This window comes from Acanthopagrus latus, chromosome 2 (genome assembly GCF_904848185.1).
Source record: "Acanthopagrus latus isolate v.2019 chromosome 2, fAcaLat1.1, whole genome shotgun sequence".
NCBI classification, from domain to species: domain Eukaryota; kingdom Metazoa; phylum Chordata; class Actinopteri; order Spariformes; family Sparidae; genus Acanthopagrus; species Acanthopagrus latus.
In genome coordinates this window covers 21,328,490-21,342,747 of record NC_051040.1, presented here as the reverse complement: position 1 = coordinate 21,342,747, position 14,258 = coordinate 21,328,490, and the positions used below count along the sequence as shown (strand labels likewise).

At 42.1% G+C, this 14,258-nt stretch overlaps 3 protein-coding genes across 7 annotated transcripts; 1 reads left to right on the top strand and 2 right to left on the bottom strand.

The window, feature by feature from the left end:
- Window positions 1-13: 13 nt before the first annotated feature.
- cfap45 (cilia and flagella associated protein 45) lies at window positions 14-5,855 on the bottom strand. 2 transcript variants are annotated; one of them, XM_037074619.1, is made up of 12 exons: window positions 5,648-5,855; window positions 3,474-3,584; window positions 3,131-3,243; window positions 2,717-2,855; window positions 2,449-2,619; window positions 2,150-2,328; window positions 1,794-1,983; window positions 1,578-1,724; window positions 1,385-1,498; window positions 1,015-1,208; window positions 416-640; window positions 14-327 (listed from the first exon to the last, which is right to left on the bottom strand). In XM_037074619.1, exons 1-12 carry the CDS (start codon window positions 5,648-5,650, stop codon window positions 261-263), a joined length of 1,653 nt encoding a protein of 550 aa, XP_036930514.1. In that variant the 5' UTR covers window positions 5,651-5,855; the 3' UTR covers window positions 14-260. The 2 variants fall into 2 exon arrangements, with proteins under 2 accessions (XP_036930514.1, XP_036930524.1); XM_037074629.1 differs by having other exon boundaries at window positions 1,854-1,983; window positions 5,648-5,852.
- Window positions 5,856-6,041: 186 nt separating this feature from the next.
- Window positions 6,042-11,972, top strand: slc37a4a (solute carrier family 37 member 4a). 4 transcript variants are annotated; one of them, XM_037074687.1, is made up of 10 exons: window positions 6,042-6,519; window positions 6,724-6,904; window positions 7,018-7,436; window positions 7,730-7,962; window positions 9,016-9,259; window positions 9,644-9,802; window positions 9,894-9,979; window positions 10,506-10,619; window positions 10,717-10,855; window positions 11,273-11,439. In XM_037074687.1, the coding sequence occupies exons 3-10, from the start codon at window positions 7,289-7,291 to the stop codon at window positions 11,437-11,439; spliced, it is 1,290 nt and encodes a 429-aa protein (XP_036930582.1). In that variant the 5' UTR covers window positions 6,042-6,519; window positions 6,724-6,904; window positions 7,018-7,288. The 4 variants fall into 4 exon arrangements, with proteins under 4 accessions (XP_036930582.1, XP_036930571.1, XP_036930597.1 ...); XM_037074676.1 differs by having other exon boundaries at window positions 6,996-7,436; XM_037074702.1 differs by lacking the exon at window positions 7,018-7,436 and having other exon boundaries at window positions 11,273-11,972.
- A 93-nt stretch (window positions 11,973-12,065) lies between these two features.
- trappc4 (trafficking protein particle complex 4) lies at window positions 12,066-14,090 on the bottom strand. Its single transcript, XM_037074713.1, has 5 exons — window positions 13,870-14,090; window positions 13,375-13,549; window positions 12,778-12,881; window positions 12,495-12,621; window positions 12,066-12,333 (listed from the first exon to the last, which is right to left on the bottom strand). The coding sequence occupies exons 1-5, from the start codon at window positions 14,078-14,080 to the stop codon at window positions 12,255-12,257; spliced, it is 696 nt and encodes a 231-aa protein (XP_036930608.1). The 5' UTR covers window positions 14,081-14,090; the 3' UTR covers window positions 12,066-12,254.
- Between the last annotated feature and the right edge of the window lie 168 nt (window positions 14,091-14,258).

The window sequence follows — 14,258 nt, the reverse complement described above, 5'->3', positions numbered from 1 at the left end:
TGAGAAGAAGTAGTCATGTCTCAAAAAGTCGCTTTATTTTGTTGTTTTGTGTTTGCAACATGCTTTCACTCAAAGAGCCATTCTGAAATACCATAAGCTACCAAAACACATACATATGAGTGATCAAATGCTCATAAAACAATTGAGTGTGCTGTAGAATCATATATAATATTACATTAATACTTGAAATGTGTTTCTCCTCGTAAAATTAGGTTCTGTAAAATGGGGTGGCTTCACACCATTTTAGATCCAGTTGTGAATCAGAGTACGTAGGCCCGGGACTTCTTTTCCACTTCACTGCAGTATTTTTCAGAGAGCCCTGTAGCCCTGCGCATTTTACAAAACACATGTCAGTCACACTCACAGTAGAGCTTGTGCAAAAAATGAATCATGTCATGAACCTGGCGGTACTTACTTGAGCTCTCTCAGCTTCTTCTCTTTGATCTCATTGAGGCGCGCACGTCTCTGCTGGGCTTCCTCGATCAGCCGATCAGCCTCCTGGAAGATCTGCCTGCGCTTTGCTATGGCCGAGAGCTCTCGTTCCTTCACCTGCTGTCGGATGGCCTCTGCGCGACGGTGTGCTTTCTGACGCTGCTTCTCCTCCTCCTCCTTCTGCTTGATGATCGCTTCCTGTTGCACCCTGTATGAAGGAAAGTAGGTGGGGGAGGGAAAACTAATATTAATAAAAATGGTAACAAATGAATCCTAGGTCTGTTTACTACACTGATTGAACCATCCCGCTGTAGGTTTCACCCAAAACAAATCCCCAGCTACTTCTGTGTTTAAGAAAATGCTGTAACGCTGTTTTGCCTTGAAGCTCAAGAAATGCTTTGTGCATTATGACAATTCACCTAACTTTTCCATCTGCATGGGGATGGGTAGATAATGACTGAATTGTCCTTTTGAATGACCTTTTCCTTTAAATGGTATTCCACTTTTACCGTAACCCTTACGGAAATGGGATTTGACAATGTAAGAATCAGTTTAGAAAAAATGTTTAATCAAATTTCTTACTTGAGCACCCTCTCAAACTCTGCCTTCTCCCGGCCAGCCTCAATCGACAGGAAGTGCTCTTTGCAGTGAACCTGCTCCAAGCGAGCCTCCCGCAGCATCGCTTCCTCCTGTGCTTTCTTCTCAGCCAGCTCTTTCTCTTTTCTCCTCCATTCTCTGTGCAGCCTATCCTGGTCCCTGCGAGCACGGAGCTCATCCTTTCAAATTCACATACACACAAACACATTTTTTCTGAATGCTTCAGTCCCCATGACACTGTGTGGAAGGTGAGAGCCTTTAAGAATGTGATTAGAGTATTTCAATCTTTAACAAGGCTAATATTCAGCATGTACCACCTCTGTAGTGGTGGTCGCCCACTGGTTTTATTCCTGACCTGCTCTGCCTTGTAGTCTCTTGCTTTTTCCTGCTGAGCCCTCAGCCTGGCAATCTCAAGCTCCTTCTCCTTCTTGATTCGTCTCTGCTCTGCTTCATACTCTGCTTCCCTCTCCTGCAGAGGTCATGAAACACTGAACTTATTCAACTGAACCATGTGAGTGCCTCAATAATTTGCTTGTTTATTAACTGACCAGTTTGCTTTTGATGTATTCCATATCTCTCATGTCAGCCAGCTTTTCCTCCTCCTTCCTCTGCTCCTTGGCCCGCATGGTCTCAGCATTAATATGCATGACCTCCTCCTGCAGTTTCTGCTGCTCCTCCCTTTTCTTCTCCAGGGCCTAGAAGAAGACAACCAGTCAAAGGGGAAACAAACACCTGTGTGTGTGTGTGTGTGTGTTGCACATCACCCTGAGTATGTGTGTCTCTGTCAGTGCTGTTTTTAGTGCTTTTGCATGTTGTCTCTGCACCTTTAGGTCCTCCTGGTTCATTCTCTCCTGATTCTCTCGTGTCTGCTTCCTCTCGCACTCTTTTAGTTCATCGTCCAATATTTTTGCCTCCCGTCTATTCTGGATCTGGTCGAAAATTTGCTGCTTTCCTCTGAGATACAACACAGGCACAACACACAATGAAGGATGTAGGTAGTTGAAAGCAAGCTACCCCCCGCCCCACATGAAGATGCCAGCAGGTTTGCAAAGTGTGAGAGTATTCATCAGATCAAATCAGTCCTTATAAGATATTGTGTGTATTGTAGAGCTCTCTTCACCGTATCATCTGGTTTTTGCGCAGCTCTTCAATCTCCTCCTCAGTCTCCAAGGCCTTGCGGCGTTCCACCTCCATCATGACGTCCAGGCGCTTCTCCTCCTCTAACAACTCCGCCTGGATCTGTTTCTTCTCCTGGATCTGAACATCACGTGTGGCTTGACACTGAGCACCCATAATCATCTGTGGAGACCACACACACACACACACACACAGTAGTACTGATGTATTAATGACATCCATTGAAAAAAGCAGCCTATGATTGACAGGTTCACTGTAATTTTGTCTGCTGCTGTTTCCTACACTGTTGAGCAGTTTGATCTCCTCTTCTTGCTCCATCCTTAACGCGCTGGCCTGCTCCAGCAAGCGCTGGTCACGGTCCCGGGCCTCTATCTCCAGCTGAGTTAGAACCTTGTTCTCTTTACGCGACAAGTCTGCATTAAAGATTCGACGCTTCGCTTCCTCTACAGCTCTCTGGATGAGGTGTATGTTGAAAAGAAAAAGTGAAAGGTTTGTTATGTTATTGCAAGTCTGCAAGACAATTTTGATCAGAGTTTTTCATGTTTCTCACCATTTCCTCCTCTTTCCTCCTCTGATGAGCCCTGGCCTCCTTCTCCTCCTTGGTGGGAACTCTGGACAGAGCAGTGATCCGCTCAAACTCAGCTGGAGGTAGAATGAGGGACTCTTTTGAGGGATCCCTGCATGGGATCCTGGGGTAACAACATGTAATTTGTTATGCGTTTCAGTACTGCAATATGAATCAGAATTATAAGCACCTTTCCAATACCGGAACATTAATGTTTTATTTTTATGATATACTATAGGTGTGGATTATAGGGGTTTAAGTTTGTACATTAGCATAGCACCCGTTTCTCTTAACATCAGTTTGAAATTTAATTTAGCAACTTTCCATTTATTAAAATGTGCAGTACCCTTTTCAGACACACAGACTATCTTTATGGTTTATCAGTGAGTGTTAGCCTACCTGAGATTGCGAATGAGGTCCTTTGTAATAATTTGAATAGTGTCTTGTTTCTTCTGGGACTCATTCTTGGCTTTGGAAGCTGAGTTTCCACGTTTATCCAACAGTGCTGACACCTGGACAGAGTTGGTTAGCAATACAAACTTTGTGATCTCTCCATCGTTGCAGCACGTTACATTCTGTGACAGATGTTTAAAACTAGGTACACTTTACTAGTATCATATCATTAATGTGATGCTGTAAACTAAGGGATGTTAATGCTGACATTACACATTTTAAAACACTCCTGGTAGTAGTTGTATTGTCTGGAACAGACTTCTATAATGTATGTACCACATTTACTCACAGACTTTGGGCTCCCAAACAGGCTTTCGTCCACCTCAGAGATGGGGGCCCGTTTGCGGTACCGGTGGGAATGAGAGCGGCTCCTTGATGTCCTGGAGCTGGATCCAAGACTCTATTAGCAGGGCCAGATTTAGTAGAGAAATTAGACTAGGCAGACCATCATTTTCAGTAAAAAAAAAAAAAAAAGTTCAGTTAATTGATAAATATTTTACATTTCATTTTCACACGTGTCTTTACTTATTCAGATTTAGATATGTCATGTCATGTCATTGTCCGTAACCACTTTGTCCCTTTTTTTATGGGGTCACAGGGTTGTTGCTGGAGCCAATCCCAGCTGACTCTGGACGAGGGCAGGGTACTCCCTGGACAAGTCGCCAGCTCATCACAGGATCCTCACTGATGGTAGAGCCCACCATGCAAGGAGCCAGCTGCACATCAGGAGCAATTTGGGGTTCAGTATCTTACTCAAGGACACTTCAACATGCAGCTCAGCCTTCTGATCTCCAGCCGACCTGCTCTACCTGCTGAGCTACAGCTGCCCCAGATTTAGATATTTGACTTGAAAACTTACATTTACAGATGCTTTCTCCTGACTCTCGTTGAGATGAGACTACTGAAATACTCTTGCCCACACACTGGTACAAACATTGAGTATGTTTTAAACATACGAATGAATGGACAAGTACAGTAAATATATTGACATTGACATAAAGTTTTGGATTGGAGATTTATTATTAGTGCCCGAGCAGGTCTCGAACTGTTCACTGAATTGTGCTGAATCTCGTGATATAGGCCGTTTGGAAACCTACTTTTTCGAACTCCCCGCAGGCGATTTCACACAGCATATGTGGACCCTCTTAACAAAAAGTTTTTAAAAGAATTTTTATATTCCAAAGAATACGGAAGTTACTAAATAATAACTTCCTGCAGATTTCGTTCCAAACAGGATGTGTTGCATTTCTCCACATTGGTGTGTCCAAATGACATGAAACTCAGGTGACTACTTGGGCAATAACCACTAGGTGGCGCTCTTTAAATTGCAGTATTTTATATCTCCACATGGGCAGGTTGGATTAACATGAAATTTATTACCAATGCCCTCAGGGATAGCTGATCAAAGGTGTTACCAGGGGACTCTATAGCACCCCCAGGAATTTAAAAAATCCTAGCTCCGCCTCCTACGTGCATATACATGAACAACATTAGGTATGATGTATCAACAGACGCACATAAAACATCAGGGTACCAAACTGTCACTTCAACAGGAAGTCCGCCATTTTGATTCAAAGTTCCCATTTCACCTCCATTTCCATGCCACATACTTTAACCAACTCCTTCTACAGATTCAACACCACAGGCTTCCAATTCACTCAGTATCATTCTCCGACCTTGAACATGAAAAGTTATAAAAAGCTTTCGCCTATGTCAAAAATGGTGGGTGTCATGGTGCGGTCCATTTTCATGAACTGCCATAAAGCATCCAGTCCTTTTAACTTCAACATACAACTTCCCATGTACACCACATTTACCACACATATCACCTCCATGCATCAATACACATACACACACACACACATATAAACTTTCTCTCACACATAACATTAAATAATAAATTGTGAAATACAAAAAATATTGTCTCAATTTCTTTTGTCTCCAAGTAATTAACATGATCATTTTCATGGTAATTGTGTTGTTTTTTGAATGTCAGTGACTTACTCTACATTCCCTTATGATTACTCCTTAAGATTAGTGTGTGTGCCTTTGTGGCTCTTTTCTAGCTCTTCATAATCAAAAGAAGTGTCATTTCATCCATTCAGGCCACTTCCAGGAAACGCTTGCACATTGCAAACGTCTACGTGCGCTTCCTCCAACCGCGTCACAGCCCAACGTGCCTGGGCGGCGAGGGCCCAATCATCTTTAATTATATTAATTTATTTTAAAAAAAAAAAAGCCTAACAGTATGTCATGTGCGCAGGTGATGATATCTTCCCTTCTGCCTGGGCCCTAAAGTCAGAATGCCTTTGCCTAGATCCTCTCCAATAAAATAAATAATCACTCTCTCCTAAAGACAACGGTCTGGTGAGCCTAAATTGAGGCTAAAGCCTTTGACAACTATGATTTAGGAGACATTGTTATGGAACGTGGCAATGCTTCTTATATTGACGTTAAACTTACCATGGTCCTTGATTAGTGGTGTCCACAGCAACGTAGAAGTAATTAACGCAGCGTCAGCTAGTCTAAAAACGTTCGTTCTCGGCTCCCGTTTGTTGACAAGTTTCACTGACTAATAATACGAGCTAGAGTAAAATGTTTCGTTATAAGTGTGGTCAGCATTCTTAAAATTGACAGCTGCGCATTTATCTGTCGAGCATTTTGGAAATATATGTTGTCGGTTGCTATGGGGACGCACACGCGAGCTAAATGGAGGCGGGGCTAGTGATGTAACGTCCTGTTTTAGCTGCCGTAGAAATGTTGTCGTTACCTAGAAAGTAATGACAACGTGTAAGTGTTGACAGACAGACACTTTAGCATCATAGGTTTGGGTGGGGTTTTATGTGCAAAACAACACGAACAACAAATAAAAGCGATAGCGATAGAACCCGTCACTTTTAACTGCGTGATGTAATGTAAAAGAAAATGCTATATTAGCTCCGTGTAGCTATTCAGTGTGTCAAACAAAATCATTTGATTTACAGCAACCTTGAATTTCAAGAACTGCTCTGCTTGAACATTTACATGAATTACTCAACAAGAGCCACAGCTGGAATTAGTTTTGTTTGTTTATTTGTTTGTTTGTTTGTTTGTTTTTTTGTTAATTTCTTTACTACGGCCTGTCACAATGATGCGTTAGAAGTTGCTAAAGCACAGCGTTGTGCTCAGTTCCTGGTTGGGTTGCGCCCGGAAGTCAATCCACGTGATCTACGTAAGCGTCACATATCCCTCCTCTTCTCTGCTTCCTTGACACGAGTCGCTCTACAATGGAAACACAAGTTTTCGTAAAAACAGCTGTGAGATGGACACATACAGGAAGAGTTGGAGAGACAGAGGTATCATAGTGGTTTGCCTCCACTAAACACACTGAAGCTTAATTTGACATAACTTCGGTTTCAGCCTCACTTGTATTAACTGAGATTAATGACTTTCATGCTTAGAATTATTTTTCATGCATTATTCAGATCTTGGTCACAACCCACAATGACTGTGTAATCTATCTTCAGCAACTTGGTACACATTCTGTGTCTGTCTGCTAGATGTGTTGCTGTTCACCACAGTTCACACACACCCACTGGAAGAGGAGCCTCCCCCTGCTCTGCGGTGACTATTGGACTTTGCAGTAAACCATTAACCACATCAATCTGCGGACACCTTCAATAACATTCGCAGTCGGACAAACAGCAAGAGATGAAAAGAACAGCCAAGGTCATCGCTCAAGTAGGAGCCTTTTTATATATATATATATATATATATATAAATAGCTGCCTAAAGAAGACAACATCATGGACAGCTTTGATGTCACAAACAGATTGATGAAATCCCTTTCCCAGCCCTGCAGCGCGTGGTAACAACCCAGATTGAATCAGCTTCGGGGTAGAGAAGTTGACCATTAACCTCCCCTAGTGATTGCAAACACCTACTCCACGTGTGAGCAGCTGCTTGCTGTACAGTGGATCCTGAAGCAAAGTTCACTGGCACAGGCAACAGAAGTCCATCAAACGGCAGGAGCTTGCTCCCTCCTCTGGATTTCTCCTCTATTCTTTAAGTTTTCTCCTCTATTCTTTAAGTTTTTGACATTTTTATAGGACTACATCTGCAGCCATGGCTACAGCAGGTTATGGATACTACAGAAGCACTATTTTTCTGGCCATGTTTGTTGGCTACACAATGTACTACTTTAACAGAAAGACCTTCTCCTTTGTCATGCCCTCTCTAATGGAAGAAATCAAGCTGGATAAGGATGACCTGGGTATGAGACACTGACCTGATGCTTGATTGTCATGTTTTGCAAGTTCTACATAGGAAGACATGTAAATCACAGTTAATGCTGTTACAGCACATTGGTTATACTTCTGATCAAAGTTTATGTAATTTTCCAAAGGTCATAACTTTTACTTTTTTTTACCTTCTTCATAAACACAACTGACAAACTTCTATACATGCTGTTATATTGTTTATACTATATTTATTAGTTTCTTCATAGACTGTACATCTCAGGAGAATTCTATCATGATGCATTAGATTTGTCCTCCTTTTGTTCAGGCATGATCACCAGCAGTCAGTCTTTGGCCTACGCTATCAGTAAGTTCATCAGTGGCGTGCTGTCGGACCAGATCAGCGCCCGCTGGCTCTTCTCCATTGGCCTGTGCATGGTGGGAGCCATCAACGTGGTCTTCTCCTGGTCCTCCACTGTGGCTGTCTTCTCTGCCCTCTGGTTTGTCAACGGTCTTGGCCAGGGCCTCGGCTGGCCTCCCTGCGGCAGGGTGCTGCGCAAGGTATCCGAGCCACAAGCGAGTATCGGACAATTCTGTCCAATACGGATATCTGAGATGTTTATGCTTCTCTTTCTCTCCTGTGTTTTAAGGACAAAACAGCCAGTATAATGTGATCAACTGGAAATAAGGAAAACAACAAAAAATAAGTAGTTGGAATTTAAATGTGTCAGTGCGCACAAATAAAATTCTAAAATCTACTTCTATAAAATCTACTAAATTATTAAACTAGAATGGCACTCTACACCTCTACCAAGGCCCAACAGTCCCCTTTTGTACTGTTCAGAGATACCAGCCAAGTTAATACACATTATTTTCTCATCAAGATCCATGCATTAAGAAATTAACAAAAAAAGTAAAAGAAAATTACAAACCAATCCAAAGAATGAACAGCAACATTTAAGAAAAATTGAATGTTCAGATGTTGACAAAATGAGCAATTATCAGAGGATAATTTTTTTATTATTGAATGTCCTCGCCTTGTACTTCACCTGTGTCCATTATTTGGTTGGTTTGTCAGCAGGATTACACAAAAACTACCCAACGGATTTCCACGAAACTTAGATGGAAGATGGGTCTTGGCCCAGAGTAGACCCCCCTAATGGGTTATGGGTGGTAAAATGGAGAGTGACACAGGGCTGTCAAGTTTGATATTGGATTAGGCTTGATTGAATTAAAGGGGACTGGTTTGATCAGTTTAGCATAAGAAAACAATCAAAAAAAGTGTGTCAACTCAGTTTAATTTAAATGTTGCTCACTTATGTTGCCAGTTGAAACAATGATGTCTTTGTCATTTGTTTGCTCACAAAGCGTGAAAGCCCGAGAGATGAAACCATTGTTGTAATGTATGGACAGTACGAGCGTTTGATTTACTCATCATCGTGCAGTACAGCGACTGCCGAAGGGCTGTCACTCACTTATTACCTGCTGTCAGTTCAGACCACTGCCCTGGTTCAATGATTTCATGCCTGCTGTATGTATCAGAGACAAGATAATGACCATTCCTGTCAGCTCTGTTGTGATTTCGTGTCATTATTTCTTCTTCTCTGCTGTCAGTGGTTCGAGCCCTCCCAGTTCGGGACGTGGTGGGCGATTCTCTCCTGCAGCATGAATCTGGCTGGCAGCTCAGGCCCCATTATTGCCACGGTGCTGGCCCAGACTTACAGTTGGAGGACGATACTGTCAGTATCAGGAGTGAGCTGCGTGGCGTTCTCCACTGTCTGTCTGCTGCTCATCAAGAATGAGCCGAAGGACGTGGGACTGCCCAACATTGAGGCAGCAGCCAAGAAGAGCAAAGGAGGTGAGACTTTTAGATTAATTCTTCAGTTTGATTAATAGGCTCATGTCCATCACTTTTTACTGAAAGTGACTGAATATGTGTTTACACAGGAGAAACACGGTTCAGTGCATTATCCAGATGTATACTGTATTGTGTGTGTTTTCATAGTGTGTGCCAGTGGGTAATGACTAAAGGTCAGTGGACTCTGTACCCAGTGTACCCCTCACATGCCATATGTCTGAGCCATGTCTAGCTCACACAGGCAAAGAAAGAAAATAGTATGTACCTGGGTGAGATGTTGCATGCAGTCATCTGACGAGAAGCAACCTGGGCCATGTTTTTTGTGTGAAGTTTGAGATGCACACAAAAATGCATGATTGGCAAATAATACTGTTTCCTGTTCAGGATCCTCCAGCAATGAGAGCACCCTGTCCGAGTTCCTGCTGTCACCCTACCTGTGGCTGCTGTCGGGGTCCTACATGGTGGTGTTCGGTGTGAAGACGGTCTGCACAGACTGGGGCCAGCTGTTCCTCATTCAGGACAAGGGCCAGTCTACTCTTGTTGGTATGGAAGAAAAGACGCATCCACTTTCTGTTGAGAAACATCTTTTTTTTTTTTTGTTATTCCTGGTGAGTCAATATGTTCTCCTCCATAGGTAGCTCATACATGAGTGCCCTGGAAGTTGGAGGCTTGTTGGGCAGCCTCGCAGCAGGTTTCCTCTCTGACAAGGCTGTGGCCAAAGTGAGTGTGCACAAAGCATTTATCTCTATGACTTAAAATACTTGATACTTACAGTATGATAAGATCACCTCGCATGAGTATACATCTGTTTTTGACAATGAGCTGCTCTTGTTTTTTGCAGTTTAAAGACTGGTGCACATATATCAGGTATATTCTTTCAGCAAATTTGCACACAAAGCTGAATGTGGAGTTTAGGCACTGGATGAACTGATTAAGGTCAGGAAAAGATCATGATTTGGCTCATAGTACCTGGTTCTGTTGTCATGTAGACAACTAGAAAATGTCCCAGCATCTCATTAAAATAATCTGGTGGTCTCACACTTTACAAATCTCTTAACGCCGTCTCAAACAGCCGTCGCTGGCTTTGCAGCCGTCAGCTGTCATGCCACTGCAATCTCCTCCACCTGAGACACCACGTGAGAGTCAGCTCATGTAATGATGTGAGCGTGAAGTGACATGCATTGATGACTGTCAGTGGCATTGTGGAAAACCAGCTTCTCTTTAAACATGCTCTTATTCTGTACAGCAAGGCATGAGAGTCTATGGCAATCCTCGCCATTTCTGCCTGATCTGCATGATGGCGGGAATGTATGCATCCATGTGGCTGTTCAGAGTCACTGTCACTCCCGACAGCTCACAGGTATCTGCTCTGACACGGACATCCCGGTGCACAAAAATAAATGATGATTCTTTAATGCAGCGCACCAGGTGTCAACACTCCTCATTTGTACATGCAGGTGTGGATACTCAGCCTGGGTGCTGCTTTTGGCTTCTCCTCTTACGGACCAATAGCGCTGTTTGGAGTTATAGCCAACGAGAGTGCCCCGTCCAACTACTGCGGGACATCACATGCCATTGCTGCCCTGATGGCCAATGGTGAGTTGATCGGTTTTCATTTCAGGGACACCACACTTTGCATCAACTGCATCCAAATTTTTTTAAAAAGTTAAGTCGCTGTGTAAGTAAAACAGAAAACAGTGATTTATAAATCCATTTGTGATCTACATTCAGCTGATAAACTTTGGTTCAGCAAATATACACTGGTATATGGCGGACCCTGCCACCTTTCTAGCTTCAAACTGTTCTGTGAACCTCAGTTTTCAACAGTTTGCCAACATCTAGTTTGCTCAGTTATGGAAAACATTTCAAACTCTTTGCATTATTGCCTCCTTAATATTATCAAAATTAAATATTTGAGTTTGAATCTCTTTTCCAGACCTGTACAGTGCCCCTTTAACTACTTTTCATTTCATTCTCTTATCCTTGAACTTAATCTATTAATGTTCTCCTCAGTTGGTGGCTTCCTGTCTGGACTACCCTTCAGCACCATTGCCAAGCACTATGGCTGGGAGATGGCCTTCTGGGTGGCAGAGATCACCTGTGGCATCACCACTATTGGGTTCATCCTGCTGCGCAACATCCGAACAAAGATGGGTCACGTGTCCAAGAAGGCAGACTAAAACATTACAGCTCATCAAAGCAAGATACTTTGAGCCATCATTGTGTTTTCATATTTTTCATACTTGATTATCTTTTTTTTTTTATACAATTTTTTTCTCCGCTTCGGTCTTACAGGACATACAAATAAATAGAAGCTCTGAAGAGTGCAGTGCTTACTCTTCAATAACCTGTTTGAAAAGGTTCAAGGTGCTTTTTTACAAACATAACTTACAGTCTGTAAACATTACATCTATAACTCAAGAAGAGAATGTGAATGACTGCATTTTGTGAGTTACACAGAGAAATGTGTCAAAAACAGAACAGGAGAAAGGCTTTTCTCTTTAAAAGCCGCTGAAATATTTCAGTGAGAAAACTAGAACCTGTCTGGAAGATTGATATACTGAACAATATGTGCTTAAACAAAACAACTTTGTAATGTTGAATTCATGAATGGAATCACAATACTGACAGGATGCTCTTTTTTGTAGAAAGTTTGTGTGGTTTCCATTATGAGAACTGTCAAAGGCTTAAATAAACAATACGTTGTTGTTAATGTTTTTCACTTTCATAGTTTATGTTCAGCACCCAGTGGACTACAGTTAGGTCGCTCATTTATTCAATAGAAATGCAACCAAAAACCATCAGGAAAAGTTTACATACCGCATGTAATTTAATCTTCAAAGTATTTACAAAACATGACGTATTTACAATGTGTTAACTGCCGGTTTGATAGCATCTGGGCAAAAAAAAACCAAGTGAAGTTGAACCACAGTCATATAAAGTCAGTGAACCTGTTGTGAAAGATATTACAGTATCTTTCATCTCATCCTCTGGCTCAAGAGCCAGCTCCAAAGTTTCCAGCTTTCTCAGCAATCTCCAGAGCACCTTTCAGATTCTGATCAAAGAGTTCACACCTGAAAATCAGAAGTATCAGGACATAAGCGATTAGATGTGTTTGTTATACATTAGAAACATTATACATAATAGAAAACATATCATGTGCCAAATACTAATTTTATGACACATAAAAACAGAAGACAGTGGAAGGCAACATCATCCTGACTCTCTCTATTACCTGATTGGCATTTCCAGAGAATAGAACGGATTCTTGAGGGCAAAATCTGAATAGATCTCATAAATCTTCCTTAGTAGAGCATCGATACCAGATTGACGAGGGTCCGCCAGTACGATGAACTTAATTCCTGAAAGAACAGAGATGGTACAGCAACTAAGAAAGGCATCAGTTTAAAATTGCTATTGTCAAAACTACAAAAAGTAAATGATGCATGCATAGGGGGCATTTAATAAGGATCCTTCTGAATGGAAATGAATATTATAATCTGCGTCACAACACTGACCTGTCAGAGTCTGGAAGCAGTGGAGCTTAAAGACGTCAGTTTCTAGCATCTCAATCCCTGAACTGCCAACTTCAGGGGACAGCTGTGAACCTATAGCAAACAATCTGGGGGAAAAACACAAAGACAGGAAGTTCAATGCTTGAGATAGGGATCCACTGATACTGCCAGGTGGTTTTAAATATTGCAAGTCTGATCCACATATTGCAAGTAGGGTTGTTCTGATATCAATACCAGTAATATACATGTATTGGATCAGCTTATCAGCTGTTACACAAAGTGGGAGGTATCTGAATCAGTGTCAGGAAGGACCGCTATCATACCGTGTACGTTTTCTTATCTGTGGTATTGAATTCTACCATATTAATAATATTGAGAAAAATATTTCAAGTATTAAGAAATAAGGATGTAAAAGGAGATTCTCCTTTTTCTTTTCTTTTTTTGCTTACCTCCACCGCAAGTTAAAGTTATCCCTGAGTACCGTATTTAGCTCAGTAGCAGGTCATTGAGCTAAATACTGAATACCTGCCCAGACTGTGTGTTGTGATTTCTCCACTAGCCCAACCTCCGTGCCCAGCTGTAATGCATGATGCAACTTACGAGTGAAACATGGATGCCAGCATCAGCTTCTCATTGGAGCTCAGACGAGCCCTTCCAAAGCGAATCGACACCGGGTAATTTGCAGGATCCTTTAAGTATTCAAGGATGTCCTTTCCATCTGCTGTGTTCTTGCCCATCACATCAACTCCATTGATGGACAGCACTGCATGGCCCACTAGAGAATGACAACAAGTGGAAAACCCAGTTCAAAGTCACAGTTTGGGAGATCATACATCCCCACATTGGTGCATTTAGGCCACTTTAAATGCAAAATAACCATTTACAGAGAGAGAGAATGAGAGAAAGAGAGAGAGAGTGCAGACTATGGATACCATGAAACTATGCAATTAAGTGAAATCTGATTGGGCGCTTTCCACAGATCACAGGTCAACTTACTAGCCCATTTACCTCCCCTCATATGCTTATCTAGGTTCTGATATTCCCAGCTAGCCAGGTTAGCTCAAAGTAAGCTAACAATATGCTGCTACACGTTACCTCTGATTCCGTCCCGCTGTCCGAACGACACGACGACCTTTTCGTCGTGATGCTTCAGCACTAAATCTAAAGGATAGCTAAATGTTTTCTCGGCCTCCGCCCTCGGGACATAGTTGTCATATTGGTAAATTAAACCTCCAGCCTTGTTCACCACATACACACTGAAGACCACCATCTTTGCGACGTCCTGCCCAGCTGACAACAGTGTCATGTGACCTGACCGTGTCAAACGACAGGAAAAGACGAAATTATCTTATAATTTGCTAGTTTGTGTTTTTTGTATTATTTCTATCTTCATATTGATCTCAGAACTACCGATGGCACTGCAGTGCCACAATTCGTTGAGCCAACAGTTATAAAAACTGAATGAAAGCTATACACGGGGGGAA

Bases quoted from the DNA above. Each gene is read 5' to 3' on its own strand.
- cfap45 (XM_037074619.1), bottom strand. The intron at 3,244-3,473 runs GTGAGTAAATGT...AACTCTGTCCAG, and splicing joins TGTTTGGGAGCCCAAAGTCT to GTGTCAGCACTGTTGGATAA. The intron at 641-1,014 runs GTAAGAAATTTG...TCCTTCATACAG, and splicing joins GAGTTTGAGAGGGTGCTCAA to GGTGCAACAGGAAGCGATCA.
- slc37a4a (XM_037074693.1), top strand. From the start codon at position 7,289: ATGGCTACAGCAGGTTATGGATACTACAGAAGCACTATTTTTCTGGCC. The intron at 9,260-9,643 runs GTGAGACTTTTA...TTTCCTGTTCAG, and splicing joins AGCCAAGAAGAGCAAAGGAG to GATCCTCCAGCAATGAGAGC. The intron at 9,980-10,505 runs GTGAGTGTGCAC...TATTCTGTACAG, and splicing joins CTGACAAGGCTGTGGCCAAA to CAAGGCATGAGAGTCTATGG.
- trappc4 (XM_037074713.1), bottom strand. From the start codon at position 14,080: ATGACACTGTTGTCAGCTGGGCAGGACGTCGCAAAGATGGTGGTCTTC. The intron at 12,882-13,374 runs GTAAGTTGCATC...TTTTTCCCCCAG, and splicing joins CTGGCATCCATGTTTCACTC to ATTGTTTGCTATAGGTTCAC. The intron at 12,334-12,494 runs GTAATAGAGAGA...TCTGATTTTCAG, and splicing joins TCTCTGGAAATGCCAATCAG to GTGTGAACTCTTTGATCAGA.